This window comes from Geotrypetes seraphini, chromosome 2, assembly GCF_902459505.1.
Source record: "Geotrypetes seraphini chromosome 2, aGeoSer1.1, whole genome shotgun sequence".
Classification (NCBI taxonomy): Eukaryota; Metazoa; Chordata; class Amphibia; order Gymnophiona; family Dermophiidae; genus Geotrypetes; species Geotrypetes seraphini.
The window spans coordinates 53766823-53786919 of NC_047085.1; the positions used below are offsets into that span (position 1 = coordinate 53766823).

Consider the following 20097-nt stretch of genomic DNA (forward strand, 5'->3'; position numbering starts at 1 on the left):
TTTGATAAATTTTTCGAACCCCTCCCCTCCAAATAACCAGTCTCTACGACCTCTCCTTGCATAGTAATCCACTTCAACCGCATTATACAGTCTCTTGCATCATATCTTGTTCTTAAGTCGCTTGCACTGTATTTTCACTGAATAAATATCTCCGCTGTAAATGTACAGGCTCTTGCATTGTAAATCTGCATTGTATCTTCGCTGTATAAACACCCATGCTGAATATGTACAGTCCCCTGCATTGCAAACTGCGCTCAACTGCATAGTACATTCCCTTGCATTGTATCTTCGCTGTGTATGTACAGTCTCTCTTACATTGTAAACCGCTCTGAACTGTTTGTGGTATTGCGGTATACAAAAATAAAGTTATTATTATTATTAAATCCCCAAAACTGGCATTAAATACTCTCGACTAACTGTTCTGCATTGCCTTAGACCTGGTGATGAATTTTTTTACCTTGTACACATGTTAAAATCACCTGGTTACATCTGTGCATTGTAGAGCAATACTTAATAGTCTCGTTGCCATTCAGTTTAAACTGTGGGTGCAGTTCTGTTTATTGCTTTGAATAGTAGACAGTAACATTTGAATTGGATTCGGGCTCATATCGGTAGCCAGTGTGAGTCTAGGTAGGCATTGGTGATGTGGTCAAATTTTCCGAGTGAGTAGATCAGTCTGAGGGCTGTATTTTGAATGGTCTGTAGTTGGTTTATCAAGTTTGTAGGGCATGGTAGGTATAGGATGTTGCAGTAGTCCACTAGTCCTAGGACAAGGGATTGGACTATGATCCTGTAGTGATCTTTGTCGAAGAATTTTATTTTAGGTTGAATCAGTTTTTATTTTCAAGCAACAGAAATCCAACCAACAGTTGCCAACAATAGAGAACAATAGAAAAAAAATCAAATACAAAGCATCAGATCCAACAATCCCCACCCATACCTTCCCCACCCCAAACCCCCTGATCCAAAATCAAGGAATAACCGTAGAGCAGTAGGCTTGGACTCTGATAACCCACTGCCAAGGACTAGGAGTAAACTCCAACACTGAAGAAAGAAAAGAAAACCCAAAAAACAAAGGAACAATTCTATCCATTCTACCTCTTGAGTTAACTTCTGCATTTAACCATTTGTGCATTCAGTAATATGTGTGCACACCTTGTGGTAACCATATGCTGCATCTTGCAGCACCTTTGAGAAGTAACAGCTGTTTATAGTATGCACACAAAGTTGCATTAATTCACCTGTTAAAGATGGTTTGGGAATCGGCATTTAGAATCCAGAGCTGCAATTTGTGGAGAATAAAGCTGAAGGACTGCACTGGCTGAAAGAATAAGAGAACTGTGCAATTTTCATGACCTCTGATAAACAAGGGCATTAACTATTCTGTTATTTTGAATTAGCATAGGGACAGGTGAAGATAAGAAGCCTGGTAAATATAAGATAACTTAAAGGGCCAAGTTAGGATTTTTCTTTTTTAATTAACTCAGGTAGCTTTTAAGTGAGGGTGTGCAGCATAAGGGAAGAGAACAAAATAGAGGATGGACTGGGAGGAGGGGGACCAGTGCTGAAAGCTGAGTGCAGAAAAGCATAATGCAAAAAAGGAACATAAAAAAATGAGTCGATAAAAAAAAATAAATCTTATATGAATGATATACGTAGTTACTGTAATTGGAACTAACAAATTGAAAGCAAGGGGAAGACCATGTCTGACTCATGCGCGCAAAGGGCTAACTTTTAGGCGCCGGTACAAGTGGTTGCCAATCAATTCACTAGGCATCTTTTATAGCAGTGTTTCTCAAGTTAGTCCTGGAGTAACCCCTTTGCCAGTAAGGATTTTAGGATATCCACAATGAATAGGCATGAGATTGGTTTGCATACATTGCCTCCATTGTAAGCACATCTTTTCCATGCATATTCATTGTGGATATCCTGAAATCCTGACTGGCAAGGGGGTACTCCAGAATTGACTTGCGAAACACTGCTTTATAGCATCACACCTAGCGACACTTAGGCGTCACTAGGCATCCTAGAGTTAGGTGCTGATATAAATGGTATCAATCCAGCTTATATTTCAAATACATGTGATCATTCCACCTCATAACCCTAAAATTTAATTTCAAGGGTTCATGTTTTACATAGACAGCAATTGGTAATCAGTGTCAAATATGCAGCAATAGGGATTAGATAAAACCAATTTGAAACACCTCAGTACTTTCCTGAACATAAAAGTGGCAATTGTATGAATTGGCACCTAGGTTTAGACTCCCCAGCTGAACACCAGTTCTTTAACAGCAAGCAGTGTTATTCCCACAGCTCAAGAGCAGGGACCCTCAGCTATAGCTCCCTATCTGAAGCCCTGCCCACCCCCAGTCTTCCCAAAGATGCAGGCACCCACCCACACCCAGCCTCCCAAAATATTAGCACCCAGCCCTCACCACTCAGACTCTCAAGGTACCAGTCCTCATCCCCCACTCCCCACCCCCTTATGACCTCTAGAGGTAGTCACGTGAGACAGTCTTTAGGGGGTGCCATTTTGGGAAAGGTGCCAGACTGGACAGGAGTGACTGCACATTACTCATGCCCAAGGACCCCCTGCACCACCAGTGATTTTACAGATAATCCATTTACGGTCTTGTACACATGGGAGGTGGGGGCTGGTATATTGGGGGCTGAGAGTAGGGAGTGTTTCACTGCAATTCACATTAAGGTATCTGCATAGTAATGATATGCAAAATATCACTGGTAAATTAATTTGGGCTATGTTTTAAGGATCTTTAAGTTTCATTAAGGGGTTTATAACGTGACTTAATAACTTTCCCTCTAATCCTGGTATGTCAAACTGTATAAAGGTTAGACTGACTGTTATACAGATATGTTACATAACATTAGAACTTAAAGAGTTGCCATACTGGAACAGACTGAAGGTCCATCAAGTCCACTATCTTGTTTCCAACAGTGGCCAACCTAGATCACCAATACTTGGAAAGGAGTAAAACAGATTTTATGCTGCTTATCCTAGGAATAAGTAGTAGATTTTCTCAAGTCCATCTTAATAATGGCATCTGGGTTTTCTTTTAAGAAATTAGCCAAACCTTTTTTAAACCCTGCTAAGCTAATTGCTTTCACCACATTCTCTGGCAACGAATTCCAGAATATAACTACAAGTTGAGTGAAGAAATATTTTTTCAGAATGCACCCCAAATAACCAGTTTTGCATTGGACACTAACCAGATGGTGCCATTGAAAATGTTTGGTGAAGTACTGATGAATATGATTGATTAGCCCCTACAATTTTTGTGAAAAATAAATGTTATTTGGCTTGCTTGTTTTGTTTTACTAGAAATTGAAAAGGAAAGTTGTGGTGATCCAGGAACCCCACTCTATGGTATTAGGGAAGGGGATGGATTTTCAAATGGAAATGTTTTACGATTTGAGTGTCAATTTGGATTTGAGCTAATTGGAGAGAAATCTATAGTTTGTCAAGAAAACAACCAATGGTCTGCAAACATCCCAATCTGTATCTGTGAGTATTAAATATATATGTTTATATTTCATATTTTGATTATATATGCTTATGTGATTAATTTAAATGTTGACACAATATGTTTTAATATAACACTTCTTTTAAAAGCATGTCATTATGCCACACAAATATTTTTTCTCAATTAAATTTAAAATTGACTTCTTATGCACAAAGGCTCGAATTCTCTAAACAGTGCCGTTGTTGGCAGCCGCTGATCACATGTCAGTCACGTGATGGTGCCATTTAGAGAATTGCACCTCTGGCAAAGGTAGTCGCTGTAAATTTAGGCCAGGTTTTTCAAGGCCTACATTTTCAGCACCTACCTTTGATGTGAATCGCACCTATATAGATGCTTTATGGCACTTAACGCCACTTCTGGTGTTAGCCACGCCTACAGTAGTGTTAGGTGCGGTAAAGCGTCTACATAGGCCCAATTATGGAACAAATTTTTTAGGCACCAGTAGGCCTTGAAAATCATTTTAACACATCTTTTAAATGGCATTTTCACTTAACTTAGGCATCAGTAGGGCACTTATCAATGCCTACGTTAATGTGCCTTTTATAGAATAAAGGCCTGATTCTATAAATGGCAGCTAACAGCACCTAACATGTAGGTGCCAGCCAGTGTACTTGTCAATCAACCACTAGGCTCCGCATAAAGAATCATGTTTAGCTTCACCTAGGCATGCTTAGGTGTCTTTGTGATAGGTGCTGGTATATTAGACCAGGATTTTCCTGACCTAGTTTACCAGTGCTTAACATAGATGGCTAGTTCCCCCTTAACCACACCTACTTTTCAGATAGGTGTCATTACTTAGGCATCACTAGGCACCACATGGTAGTCTGAGCAAAACACTAATTAAACAATTTTTTTTAAAAAATTGGTTTTTAATGGCATGGTCAATTACTACACCAATTAAGCCAATAATAAAAAAAAAATTACACAAATTACATCGCTAGGCATCTGAAATTAGGGCTCTATTTATAGAATCAGGCCCACACAGCTCAGTTGAAACCAACAAAAACTCTAAACGTCAACTAGAGAAAACTGAATTGCAATAAGATCAATAAGAGGGAAAAAAAACTCAGAGATTAATGTCCACATAAATCATTTATATTCATATTAAGTGTTTATTTTTGCAATCATGGTTTGTTTTATATATTGCTTTTCCTTTAAATTGCAGTCTACTATGTAATATAAGCAATATTTCTTGTAGTTGTCATTCTCTGAGTAGAAAAACTTTTGTTTTAACTCCTACAAACATAAGTGTAGGCATAATTTTAAAACATTCTAATTTTAAAATGTCTTATAGGGCAGCTTGACCTCTAGCAGTACTACTGCAAGATTGCCACTAGGGGGCATCAAGGCTATCTTGCAGCTGACACTAGATGGGGCAGGAACAGAGGGAAACTGCTCCTGTCTGGGGATACTAGATCACCAGGGCTCACCTTTGACAGAAGGGAGGATCGGAATGGTGACCTTCCTAAGGGTGACATCTTTAAAGAGGGGGCTGTACTCTGGAATGAAATAGGGAATGCACATACACACCCTAGTCAACTCCTTCAACATAACCACACCACAGTCCCTTTCAACATACACTTAGCACAGATATAAACGTTTAAAAACAATATTTCTAAAGTCAGGTTTTTACACATGTGTATCATGAACAGAGCTTTTAAAATCAGGGCTATAAGACAAGATGGGTAGAACAAAACTGATCAGTATGGCAGATGGTATACTATTGATGACATTGCTGTCCAAATTGGAAAATGAAGAATCCCATAAATAACATTAACCCTTTCAGGACCAAGGGACATATTTGTCCCATAACTTTAAAATCCTATAAATTTTGATTGGGATAGTCTACAGTTCTAAATTTGATATGTACGGATTCCATAGGATACTGCCTTTATGTAAACAAACTGGTTCCGACATTCATTCATTAGCGTCGTTGCCAGATTGACGAGAAGATTCACTTGCCACACTGTCCATAAGCCAGAAGTTTGATTTAAAAAAAAAAATAATAATGATATTTCACAAAAAAAATCAATTTTTTGGCATCTGCAAGCCCTTTTTACCATAAAAATGTCGTCAAAACCACAAAAATTGGCCTACGATCCTTATGGTCCTGAAAGGGTTAAACAAGATGTTGTTGGTTTTTTTTTTTGTCTTGTGTACCCTATTAGCAATTAGGTACTATTATATAAAATAGAATGTGCACTAAAATAATTATACTCAGAGCTGTTCTTAAATTTTTATATTCTATCTCTTTATTCGGGCTTTCTAATACAACTAAATAACAGTTGTTTGGGGATCAGTATTACCATATAAGGAAATATTAAAAGACCAACCACTATTTAAACATCAATTACACATGAACCCGCTCGTATATGTAATGCACACTAAGCTATAATAATGAATGTTCCATCCACAAGATAAGGAACTGACGTATCTAATTATAGCAAATAAGAACTAGTAATATAATGCTATCTGTCTAAACTCTAGCATAAGAATTTTCAGATAAAATCAAGATGTTGCTGGAAGATTGTCCGATATTCTGACAACACAGTCAGCTGTGAAGGATCACTTAACATATACTTCACATTCAGATATTTCATTATAAATTTACATGGGCAATTTAACCAAAATAACACCCCGTACAACTGGCTGAAAGAATGGAAATATGTTCCAGAATAGATTTAGCAGCATCTGTAAACATTGCCACTTTAAACCTATATGCATATAAAAGATCTTTATGTTGGGAAATATACTTTAAGAAGAAAATTCATGTCTGAATCCAACTCGAACTTTTCAATAATTGTTGCTGAAACTGGTATGTCTTCCATGGAACTGTAATTCCTGACATTGTATTGTGAAGATATGTGTGAAAAATGAACAAATTGTAAGACATTTTAAGACTGGAAATCCCTCCCTTGAACATGTCTGCTTTCAAATTGTACCAATGTACTCTCTTTCAGTTCCCTGTCTATCTAATTTCACGGCGCCAATGGGGACAGTTCTTTCACCTGACTACCCAGAAGGCTATGGAAATAACTTAAACTGCATTTGGACAATAATATCAGATCCGGGGAGCCGAATCCACCTCTCTTTTAATGACTTTGATTTAGAAAGTCAGTTTGATTTTCTTGCCATTAAAGACGGTGATTCTTTAGATTCTCCCATATTGGGGACCTTCACAGGTGCAGAGGTTCCTTCTCATCTTACCAGTAACAGCCATATTTTGCGTATGGAATTTCAAGCAGACCATTCAATGTCTGGCCGTGGATTTAACATCACATACAGCAGTAAGTGGTATATTTTTCTTAGTACCGTACTATGGGCTCCTTTTACAAAGGTGCGCTAGCGTTTTTAGCACACGCACCAGATTAGAGCGCGCTATAGCACGTGCTACCCAAAAAACTACCGCCTGCTCAAGAGGAGGCAGTAGCGGTGAGCGTGCGTGGCAATTTAGCTCCCGCTATTCCGTGCGTTAAGGCCCTAACGCACCTTTGTAAAAGGAGCCCTATGTTTTCCTTTTTTTCACATGTATCCTCTTGTTAGAATTAATAATAAAATATAATTCAAAAGACAGAGAGAAGACTTTAGCTTCTTTGTTACCTAGACTGAAGAGTTATTCTTCTCTCATTTTATATGTAAGGGGAGAAAAAATTAGTTTATCAACACCTTTATGTGGTTTAGTCAGTTCTCTGTTCTGTACTTTGCCACCAATGCTTGGATGTGCTTGGATTTATATTTGAATTTTAGAAATTTTATTCACCTTTTTCCAAATTTGAGGCTCAAGGGGAACTGCGTGCAATCATAAACATATGGCTAAACTCTGTATAGTGCAACCAAAGTGGTGCACAATTCCGATTTGCGTGCACAACTTAATTACTTAACAAACTAATCAGCGCTAATAATGGATTCTTAATGTTTTTGTATTTTTATATTTTCAATAACCTTTTCCTGCATCATTCAGAGACATTTTGTTCCTCCATATATAGAATATGGTTCATACTACCATATTCTATAAATGGTGCAATAAGTTAGGTACCCAATTGCATTCCCGATTATAGAATAGGGTCAGTTATGCATGAAACAATAAATTAATTGGTGCTAATTTGGCACATAATTTGATTTACGTATAATTGGCATTAGCAAGCACTAATGCACTAATTATTAGTTGCATGCATAAGTGATATACCCGTGGAGGGACGTTTTCGATAGGATGTCTAAGTCTAAATTTAGACATTTTGATTAAAGCATCCAGAAAGCCAGGAGAGAAAATGCCCATTCTCAAAACACTAAGGGCTCCTTTTACTAAGCTGCGCTAGCGTTTTAGCGCGCGCTAATCCCCGCGCTGTGCGCAAAATACTAGTGCCAGCTCTATGGAGGCATTAGCATGTAGTGCACGCTAAAACCGCTAGCGCAGCTTAGTAAAAGGAACCCTAAGACATCTATCTTTTTTTTTTTTTTTTTTAGAATGACCTATGTAGACATATTGGTCCTTAGTATGTCTATATTTTTTGGCCTTTCTCAAATATGAAGACATTCACATGAAAAACACACAAAAACAATTTTTTTAGATGTACCCAACTACCTTGTTCAAAAGGCTTGCCATCAGCTGAGCGTGGCAGGGGAATCCTGATCAGCTGAGCTGGTTTCCTGCCAAGATCAGCTGAACCAGCAGGGGGAATGCCGTACAGCGAGAGACTAGAGAAACTGGGCCTTTAATCCCTTGAAAAGAGGAGACTGAGAGGGGACATGATCGAAACATTCAAGATAATGAAGGAACTAGACTTAGTAGAGAAAGAGAGATTGTTCACCCTCTCCAAGGTGGAGAGAACGAGAGGGCACTCTCTAAAGTTAAATGGGGATAGATTCGTTAAAAATGTAAGGAAGATCTTCTTCACCCAGAGAGTGGTAGAAATCTGGAATACTCTTCCAGAGGCTGTTATAGGGGAAAGTACCCTCCAGGGATTCAAGACAAAGTTAGACAAATTCCTGCTGAACCAGAACTTACACAGGTAAAGTTAGACTTAGGGCACCGGTCTTTGACTTAAGGGCCGCCGCGTGAGCAGACTGCTGGGTACGATGGAGCACTAGTCTGACCCAGCAGTGGCAGTTCTTATGTTATGTTCTCTCTCCCTCCCTCACACCCATTGATCCCCCTCCCTCACACCCACTGATCCCCCAGCCCCCCTCCACAGAGAGCCCTCTACTCCTCCGAGCATTCTCAACAGCACCTGACATCTCCCGACAGCACCATAAAAGCACCGGACATCGCCTGACACCCCCCTACATCACCTGACAGCGCCCTACATCACCCCAGAGCATTAGCCAACAACCCACCACATCATCTGCCCCCCCCCACACACACACATCAGCCAATACCCCGTACCTTCTGATACAAAATCGGTAGGAGGGACACCCACTCCCTCCCGCCGATAGGGCCGCCTCTTCAAAATGATGGGCTTTCCCCCTCCCAATGCATCATGGGATGCAGTGAGAGGGGCCTAAGGCCCTGATTGACTCAAAATGGAAGGCCATGCGGTAAAAGCTCCAACACTCATAGAATTCCTATGAGCATCGGAGCTAATACCACTGCTACCAGCGATAAAAAAGCCTAATGTGGCTTTATAAAAGGGGGCTATAGTTAGGCAGAATTGTAAGTTACACATTTATCTCCACACATGCAAGCTATATGGCTGGCCTAAATCTTTATTTATTGATTTGGGTTTATATCCCATCCTCCCAGGAGAACTCAGAACGGATTACAAGTATACATACCTATTAAAGTATATTTATAGAAAGTGATGACAAGCATGACATGGCAGGACATTGTCTGAGAAACATGGCAAAACATAGTATTACAAGCATGGCTGACCTAATAAGACACGACAATATGACATGTAACAAGTTTGAACTTTGTGCTTATCTTATAGGCTTGTACTTTGTTTTCACTGTTATGCTCTGAGGGCCAATTTCTATAAATGGCATCCTGATTGTAGTTAGCAGTAGGCCTCCTACCACTGTCTAACCAGCCAATTAGGATGCACATTTTCTAAAAAAAACAAAAAAAACAATCCGAGGCAGGACGTGTGCAGGGAGGTGCCTAGGGATGCTTAAGCTGGCCCAAAGCTGGCTGTGGGCATGGTTTCTCCAGGAAGTAGCCTTAGGCAAGCTTAAGCAGCCCTAGGCATCTCACTAGGGCCGCGATAAGGGCCTGAAATGTAGGCCATCAAAATGCTGGCCTACATTTCAAATTAGATGTAGCTACTAAACTGATCATGACAAAGAAATCTCCCTACTGAGATATCTGAGCGGCCAGGGCAGGGAATTCTCAAACCCCACCACAAGTCAGCTGTCAGAAGGGATGCCCACTTCCTCCCGCCACCACCCCTGAACCCCCCACCACTATCCTTGGTTAGGACCACGGCGGAACGCGATCTAGGAGTGATCATTAGCGAGGACATGAAGGTTGCCAATCAAGTGGAGAAGGCTTCCTCCAGGGCAAGACAAATGATGGGGTGTATCCGTAGAGGTTTTGTCAGCAGGAGACCTGAAGTTATGATGCCGTTGTACAGAGCCATGGTGAGGCCTCACTTAGAGTACTGTGTTCAGTTTTGGAGCCCACACTACCGAAAGAACGTGCTGAGGATCGAGTCGGTTCAGCGAACGGCCACCAGGATGGTCATGGGGCTCAAGGATCTCACGTATGAAGAAAGACTAAAGAAGTTGCGGCTGTACTCACTTGAGGAAAGAAGAGAACGTGGAGATATGATTGAAACGTATAAGTACATCACGGGACGCATCGAGTCGGAAGATGATATATTCTGGCTCACGGGACCCTCGACCACCAGAGGGCATCCGCTGAAAATCAGGGGAGGGAAATTTCATGGCGATCCCAGGAAGTACTTCTTCACCAAAAGAGTGGTGGATCATTGGAACAGACTCCCACCCCAGGTGATAAAGGCCAGCAGCGTGACAGATTTAAAAAAAAAAAAATGGGATACTCATGTGGGATCTTTAAGGGAGTACATTCAGGAGGGGGGGATACTTGGAATGGGCAGACTTGGTGGGCTATAGCCCTTTTCTGCCGCTTTTTTCTATGTTTCTATGTTTCTATCCATGGCTGGAGGAATGACCTATCTCTCCTTCTGCAAAACCCAAAATAATCCCTGTCAGGAAGGATGCCAAATCCTTTCCACTGCAAATCCCGAAACAATCCCCGGCAGGAGGGATGCCCACTCTCTCCTGCTGGCACCACCCAAACATATGACCCCCCACCCACAAAGCCGGCAGGAGGGATGCCCACTCCTTCCTGCCGGCACCACCCGAACGCATGACTCCCCCACTCACCCTCCGAACCCAAACCCCCACCCCCAAAGCAGGCAGGAGGGATGCCTAATCCTTCTGGCTGGCAGGCCTACCTCTTCAGAATGATAGGCTTTCCCCTTCTCAGTGCATCCTGGGATGCACCGGGGAGGGCCCTAAGGTGGGGTTTGAGGGTTCCTGTCGCTACCTCTCTACTGATCGCAGCAGAGAAATTCCCTTGCGATCAGCTTAGTGGCAACATGATTCTCTAAATGGTGCCCGTGACAGGGGTGGTTAGGATGCCCATGTTTGATTCTCAAAAGACGTTTAGGTGGCTGCTGAGACTGGGCGTCCTATACAGAATCAGGTCCTGAGTGTCTATAAAGAAAAGCAGGTGTCTATGTTCTTTCATAGAACAGGCTCCTACTTGGTATCCAATTATACAATTACAGTAGACTCTTAACTGGAACCCAATTAACCAGAACTCTCAAGCAACCAGAAAGAAAAATCTAAGAAATATTGTAATACTTTAAATAAAATTGAAAATAAAATCAATTAATGGCAGAATTTAAGTGTAAATCTGGCATGCCACACCTGAGTATGCCTACACTTTGCCTACCACATGTCCGGTAGTTTGTCTGGAACAGTTTATGGTATGGCATAGTATGGGGTATAGTATTAGTTAGGCTTATTTTTAATAGCAACTCTCAAGCAACCAGAAACAACATTTACTGTAACTGGCATCTATCAATCCCCATGGGTGCCAGTTAACTGAGAGTCTACTGTACCGTAATGGCCACAGCTAAACTTATTAGCCTGTATGAATACTGGACCATATAAAAGTTTCTAAAATTTGGTTTGGTTTTTAAAGATAGATTTTATGTTTAAAATATTTTATAGTCTGGGCATACTTGAGTACCTGAATGTAAACTGCTTAGTCTAAGCGGTGTATAAATACTTCAATAAATAAATAAATTTGCATTTGTATTTCCTTGGTTCCATATCTCTAAATTATATTATGCATTTTTAAATTGTTTTTCAGCATTTGGCCATAATGAATGTCCAGATCCTGGAATACCAATCAATGCCCGCCGTTTTGGTGACAGCTTTCAGCTGGGCAGTTCAGTTTCTGTCATCTGTGAAGAAGGATTTATTAAAACTCAAGGCACTGAAACAATAACTTGTATGTTAATTGGAGGAAAGGTAATGTGGAGTGGACTCATCCCGAGATGTGAAGGTAAGTTTATTTCCTGGGTGATTAAAACAGCCTAAGGGCCCCTTTTACCAAGCTGTGCTAGAGGTTTTTAGCGTGAGCCAGCACGGTGAATGCTCTGACGCTCATAGAATGCCTATGAGCGTCGGAGCAATTACCTCGCCGGCTCACTAAGTTATTTGTAAAATGTGTCTTTAAAAAATTTAAGGAATGCTTGAGGCAGAATTTTCTTTGTTCCAGACATTTCTTAGTTTTAGAACTTTTCAAGTTTTATTAAAATTTGATATTCTGCTTATCAATGTTCTAAGCGGTATCTAATATAATAAAGCCCTAAGCGCGCATGCGCACTCCCACCTGCGTGCTCCCATTTTCCGAGCACTGTAGGGACCCGCAGGTAGGAATGTGCATGCGCGTGGCGGCGCTGAGCCTGTCGGCCACGGCGTCTATTGCCGTCTGAAGGATAAAAACCCAAAAAAACCCCAGACAAAGGGGGCCAGGGAGAGAGACAGACAGTGGGAGGGAGAGAAAGACAGAAATAAAGATACACAGACATATATTCTAGCACCCGTTAATTTAACGGGCTAAAATACTAGTTCATATAATAAAAAGCTAAAAACAGGTTACATAGACTACAACAAACAATCAAATAAAAGTCAACAAGGAAAAAGGGGAGAACTGCATGTCTGGATAGGAAAGTAAATAAAAACACCCAACAAGAGTGAAACTGCCTTTGGAATTGAGCCCAAAATACTTTATTTCCAAATATAAGACCCAACACGGCCAGTATTTTGGCTCTTGCCTGCCTCAGAGGTCTTTTTTTTTTAATTTTCAAAGTGAGTACACGTCACTACTAGTTCCAGAAAAAGTTTAATTGCATTTGGGATAAATCACTTTCAAAAGAAAAAAAAAAAAAAAAGACCCCTGAAGCAGGCAAGAGCAGAAACACTGGCCGTGTCAGGTCTTACATTTTGAAATAAAGTATTTTTGTCCCAGTTCCAAAGGCAGCTTCACTTTTGTTGGGTGGTAGTGTTTTCTGTTGTACATTTAGACTCCCTTTCTCTGTATATTGCATTGGATAGGAAAGAAAGCCATTGAAGGGTATAACAATAGAAGGGGGGGGGTTCATCTGGGAGTTGAGGACTAAGGAGGAATTTTGTGATACAAATCAAAAGCGTCCTTAAATAGGAATGTTTTTTATTTTATATTTAATTGGCATTTTTTCTAACTGGTATTTTTTCTAATTATGCATTTGTGTTTGACTATTGAATAGTTTTTTGTGGGGTTTTTTTCTAAAATATGTGCATATGTAGCAGGAGTAGCCATTTGTTTCTTTTCTTTTTCCAAGATATATGTTGGAAATCTCTGTAAGCTGGCATTCCATACTGTACACCTTTAAATGTCAGCTCTTTTGTGTTATAATTGGTATTTCTATGTCTCCAAACATAGGAACTAATATTCAGCCAGTGGTTGTTGTTGATTTTTTTTTTTTTTTTTTTAATTAGCCTAGGATATTCAGTGCTAGACTATGTGCAAGCATTGGCACTGAATATCCAGGGCACATAATATGTACTCTGGCCACTGGGGCTTATACAGATCCTAGCCAGTATTTGGCCAGGGTCCGTTTAAAATAGTTATGTGGGCCCATGGCTGAATATTAGTTGGGACCTATATAACAAAACTATTGCCAAGCCAGTTCAGTTCATCCTCCTACTCTTGTCCTGATCCTCCCATCCTGTCCCCTCCCTGACAATACCAAACCCTTTACTCCCTCCATCCAAACCAAACACTCCTACCTCCTCTCACCCCTCTTTCATGTGGCTGCTTCAGAAAAATGGCTAATCGCATGAGAGGTCACAACAGCCATTTTTCTGAGGCAATCATAAGGGGCAGGAGTGAGTGGGCTTTGCTCCAGCCCTGATGCCCCCCCTCCTCCACCACTAGGGATTGCAAGTAGGCCAGGAAGCCTATTTTACATGGAAGAGAGATGAGATAAGAGTGTTTGTCTTGGATGGGGGAAGGAGATGGGGCTGCTATTGCCAGGGGGAGGGATAGGGTATCAGGACCAAAGTGGGAGGGGGACTGAGGTGACCTAAATTTACTGCTTACATCCTCAGCCTATCATTTTCCATTGCAATTGTTTGCAATGTCTTCAAATATGTCATAGTTACACCTCTGCTCAAAAAACCCTCACTAGTCCCCCATATCCCCCTCCAACTGTCAGTCCATCTTATTCTTTTCCTTCTTATTAAAGCTACTTGAATGTGCTGTTCACCATCATCACCTGGTCTTCTTTCCATCTCAAGCTATTCTTGACCCACTTCAAAGGGACTTTCACCCATTCCATTCCACAGGATCTGCCCTTGCTAAAGTCTCTAATGACCTGTTCCTGGCCAGATCCAATGACCTCCACTCTATCCTCATCCTTCTTGATCTATCTGCTGCTTTCGATACTATTTATCACCACCTACTTCTCAATATGCTGTCCTCACTGGGATTCCAGGGCTCTGTTCTTTCCTGGTTTTCTTCCTATCTCTTCCATCGCACTTTCAGTGTATTCAAGGTGAATTATCCTCCACTGCTATCTCACTGTCAATCAGTGTACCTCAAGTCTCTGTCTTGGGTCCTTTCCTTTTCTCCATATATACCCACTCCCTTGGTGCACTATTCTCCTTCCATGACTTTCAGCATCACTTCTATGCTGATGACTGCCAGATCTACCTCTCCACATCAGGAATCCATGCTCGAGTCTCAGCCTGCCTGTCTGACATTGTTTCCTGGACATCTCACCACCGTCTAGAACTGAATATGGCTAAGACCAAGCTCCTTATCTTTCTGCCTAAACTCACCTCCACCCCCACCCCCAACACAATCTCTGTTTCTGTGGACAACAATCTCCTCCTCCCTGTCTTGTCAGCTTGCAATCACAGGGTTGTCTTTGATTCTGCTCAGATCCAACAAACTGCTAAAGTTTGTCACTTCTTCCTCTATAATATTACTAAAATCCAACCTCTCTTTTCTGAGCACACTACCAAAACACTTATCCATACTTTCATCAGCTCTTGCTTAGATTACTGCAACTTGTCTCTCTCAGGTCTTCTGCTGAACCATCTTTCTCCCCTTCAGTCTGAGCAAAATTCTGCTGCACAAATTATGTTCCGTGAAGGCCGCCATACTCATATTACACCTCTCTTCAAGTCACTTCACTGGCTCCCCATTAATTTCTGAATACAGTTTAAACTTATCTTACTGACCTAGAAGTGCGCTCACTCTGAAGTCCCTCGATATCTATCTACATTTATCTCCCTTTATGCTTCCCCCCATGAACTCCATTCATTAGGCAAGTCCCTCCTATCCAAATTTTGTCCTCCACTGCCAACTAGACTCCATCCCTTCTATCTTGCTATGCCCTATGCATGCAATGGACTACCTGAGTCATTGTGTCAGTGTCTTTCTCTAGCAGTATTCAAATCCAACTAAAGGCCCACTTTTTTGAGGCTGGTTCCAACTCCTAACTCCTACTCACCATGAAACTAACTATGTCCACCTTATCAGTCTTTCTGCAAGAAACTCTCCAACCCCTATATGTCCTGTCTGTCTGTCTAAATTAGATTGTAAACTCTTCTGAACAGGGATCATCTATTGCATATTATATGTGCTATCTGTGTTATTGAAACATGATCTATGGTGTTAAATCTGTGTTTTTTAAATAAAATTTTTAATCACTAGTTTCTTATATAGCATATAAGAAACTGGTAATTAAACACCATAGATCATGTTTCAATAACACAGATAGCACATATAATTAATTTATAAGGTAGGGTGGGAGGAGTGAGCATATATGATAAAAAAATGGTATTTAATCATAGAAGGTCCTATGATCTGAGTTCCTAAACTTTATGATATGCTCATCTCCCTTAGTAATATTTGGTGTTTAAAAATAGATTTTTATATCAAGATATAACATAAGAACATAAGAAGTTGCCTCCGCTGAGGCAGACCAGAGGTCCATCCTGCTCAGCGGTCCGCTCCCACGGTGGCCCATCAAGCCCATTGCCTGAGCAATGGTCTATATCTATCTATACCCTTCAATCCCTTTTTCTTCTAGGAATCTATCCAAACCTTCTTTGAAACCATTTAATGTGTTCCTGTCTACCACAGCCTCTGGAAGCGCATTCCATGTATCCACCACCCTCTGAGTGAAGAAGAACTTCCTAGCGTTTGTTCTAAACCTGTCCCCTTTCAGTTTCTCCGAGTGCCCCCTTGTACTTGTGGTGCCCCTTAATTTGAAAAATCTGTCCCTGTCTACTTTTTCTATGCCTTTCAGGATCTTGAAGGTTTCTATCATGTCTCCTCTAAGTCTCCGCTTTTCCAGGGAGAAAAGTCCTATAGCAGGATAAAAATCATTTTAAGATGATAAGATTAAATTAAGAAACCAAAAATAATTTGGGCAATTATTAAATTAAATTCAATTAAAAAAAGCCAGCAGAAGCCCTGACAGCAGTGACAGGAAGCTGTTTCTCCTGTCACTACTGTCAGGGCTTTAGTGATCTGTGCAGTTAGCCAACGATCGTCTTCATTTGCATGCAGACCTTTAGCGAATTAGTCGGCCTGCATACAAACGGAAAAGGATCGCACACAGATCGGAGGGTTAGTGAATCTAGCCCATAGTAAACGACAGAAGATAAAGACCTGAATGGTCCATCCAGTCTGCCCAGTAGTTTCACATGTTATAAATTCATGATTAAATTAAATTGTCTTTTTTCATAGATATTTCTGGGCCATAGACCGTAAAGTCCGCCTGGTACTGCACTTAGGTTCCAACTACTAGAGTTGCCGTCAAAGCTCACTCCAGCCTATCCTCTCTGGATTTCAGCAAAACCTTTGTCTTGCTTCCTAATAGGAAGCTCTTGAATAAACGCAATAGACTGAAGTTAAAACCCAAAGTGGTGAACTGGGTTAGAAACTAATTGACAGATAGGCACCAGAGGGTGGTGATTAAAGGAATTCACTTGAAAGAAAGAAATGTAAGTAATGGAGTTCCTGAAGGATTGGTTTTAAGGCCAATTCTATTCAATATATTTCTGACCAATATTACTAAAAATGCCTTGAAGCTCTACTGTATAGTCTCAACAATCAGCACTTAGCAGAGCAATACAATTTAGTGAAACGCTTTTCAGATGATAGGATGAATTTTGACCTGTACAAATATGCTATAGCAACTATCTGTAAAGGCAAATTGAGTAAAACTGAAAACATCACTCTGAGTTATGATAGTGCTATAAAGGAATTTGAAAAGGAAGCCAAAAATAAATATTTAGGCATCATGAAAGAAGCAATAATCCAGCACAGAGTACTGAGAAAAATGACCAATAACAAGTACTATAGGAGTTTAAAACTCATACTCAAAGTACTCTGATTTCAAAGAATAAAATTCAAGGCATCATCAACTTGCTATTCCTGTACTCTTCTGTAGTTTTTGAATTGTAGGTTAGCTCGTTAAAAACCCTGGAAAGTTAGGTGTACAAACAAGAAATCTCATGCATTCTCACAAAGTTAATAGAATCATGTGTGCCAAGACTATATATCCTAGAGGTAAAAGAGAAAAGGGCTTCATGGAAACAGATTATGCATAAGAGTTACCATTATAGGCTTTCAGTTTCCCAAAATCTTTTAGTTATACCTTCACTAAAATCTATCAATATGTTGTGCTCCAATAACTTTGCTGTTACTGCCCCCACTCTGTGGAATTCCTTACCGACTCATCTGTGCTACAAATCTGATATAAAACAATTTAAAACTAAATTAAAAACATTCCTATTTCAACATGCTTTTGGATAATAACTGCCCTTTTAAGGGCTAAATTTAAATTTCTATGACTTTTTACCCAACCGATTGTTTTATCCTTTTATGTCTTACCTTTCTATATTAATTGTAGTTCTTCCCTACCATCCCATTGTTGTGTAGTCTGTACGTCTTCGTCTTATATTTATTATCCCTGTTCTTATACGTTTTTATACAATTTATTATTTGTTTTTATGTAATTTTATATTGTTAACCGCTTTGAAGCCAGAATAAGCGGTCTAAAAAATATTTTAATAAACTTGAAACTTGTTGAAGCATAAAAATAAGCATCCAGAATCCAGTTCCATCATTAAACTTGGGCAGGCATTCTGCTCAACAGAAGGAATGAGTTAGAATCCACTAAACGCATCAGATCAAATTTTAGAAATGGCACCATTTGTTAGGCAGTGGTAGGCACTCTACCACCACATAACTTGGTTTAATTGGTTCATTTGGGGCAGTATTAATTGTGCTGATTAAAAACCAATTAAAAAACTGTTCAAAAAATGGAGATGTCTGTAGGTGCCTCCAAAAATGATGCCATTGTCTCTTCTAAAGCGGAGCCTTGTGGCGCTTAAGTGTGGTTAAAACCAGAAGTGGCCTTAGGTGCCTCCTTGGAAGTGATTCTCATGAAAGGAAGGTGCCGGAAATATAGGCCTTTAAAACCCCAGCCTACATTTCTAACACCTAGCTTTCACTTAGCCAAGATTCTCCAAACAGCGCCATTGCATGACTGACACACGATCGGTGCCACTTTTGAAGGTGGCTGCAAGTAACGGCACTGTTTAGAGAATCTGTCTCATACAGTAGAAATGAAAGAAACAATATTTGTAAAACAAGAAAAAAAAGCTCTTTAAGCAGATCAGCAAACAAGGAAATTTAAGTAGCAAATAAACAAATGAGAAACACAAAGGCCCATGTTTTATAAATGGTGCCTTAAGTTAAGCTCCAGTAAACGCCCTAATGGTGCTTAACTTAAGTGTCAATACCATTTAAAAATAATAAAAAAATAAAAATGTAGGCATCTAGATAGGGCTACCAGACATCTGGATTTCCCCGGACATGTCCTCCTTTTGAGGACCTGTGCGGGGTCTGTGCGGCTTTTCAAAACCCAGCACGCGTCGGGAAGGGGCATCCATGCATGCGCGGATGCAACACAGTGACTTCATTGCATCATGTTTGCGCATAAGCGAATGCCATCTGGGGGCAGGGCTGGGGGTGGAACAGGGCAGGAAAGAGGTGGAACTGGGGGCTTGGAAAATCTGGTAACCCTATGCCTAGAGGCACCTACAAAAACAGCACCTAGATCGCTTTTGCAGGGGTGCCTTAGAACGCCTAAGTTCAAAGTAGGCTTGGATAACACCAGAAACAATCTTAGGTGGGATGAACACAGAAGATTTAGAATCAGAAAATAATATTAAATATTGAACTAGGCCAGTTACTGGGCAGACTTGCAGGTCTGTGTCTGTATATGGCCGTTTGGTGGAGGATGGGCAGGGGAGGGCTTCAATGGCTGGGAGGGTGTAGATGGGCTGGAGTAAGTCTTAACAGAGATTTCAGCAGTTGGAACCCAAGCACAGTACAGGGTAAAGCTTTGGATTCTTGCCCAGAAATAGCTAAGAAGAAAAAAAAAAAAATTTTAATTGAATCAGGTTGGGCAGACTGGATGGACCATTCGGGTCTTTATCTGCCGTCATCTACTATGTTACTATGTTTACTATGTTACTATGTTAGGCGTCCTTATGTACTTCTGATTTGTCAAACATAGGCACCAGAAATTTAAGCCTCGAAAAGCCTGTCCTACATTTCCAGTTTGCTTGTTGTTGTTTTTTTTAATCTTTATTGATTTTCAAACTTTGATAGTGCAATACAATTGGTAAATCAGAAATATTACATAAAACGCACTATTAACTATACAATTATTACATTAAACAGTCATTTTCTCCCTTCCTCATTGTAATTATTAATACAATAATACATATGATGTGATTACAATATTATAATTAAATAATTTAACTCCTCAAAGTACATTTCCCTCCCCCCCCACCTGCCCTCCCTGGATGTGTAAGGAAATCTAATAAAAAAGAAAGAAACATAACCCTATGTTTAAGGTAGCCACAATTCTACAAATAGCACCATTGCGTGATTGATACATGATTGGCAGCAGTTTTTTTAGGCGGACACAAATACCTGCACCATTTT

The 20097-nt window shown here is 40.3% G+C and overlaps 1 protein-coding gene across 1 annotated transcript in view; it reads left to right on the forward strand.

Moving 5' to 3' along the window:
• The window catches only part of CSMD3 (CUB and Sushi multiple domains 3), a 1852015-nt gene that overhangs the window by 956505 nt on the left and 875413 nt on the right, over nucleotides 1-20097 (forward strand). Inside the window, exons 14-16 of the mRNA XM_033933128.1 lie at nucleotides 3341-3523; nucleotides 6503-6829; nucleotides 11884-12078. Of these exons, the coding sequence (XP_033789019.1) occupies nucleotides 3341-3523; nucleotides 6503-6829; nucleotides 11884-12078 (705 nt within the window). The remainder of the gene's footprint in view (nucleotides 1-3340; nucleotides 3524-6502; nucleotides 6830-11883; nucleotides 12079-20097) is intronic.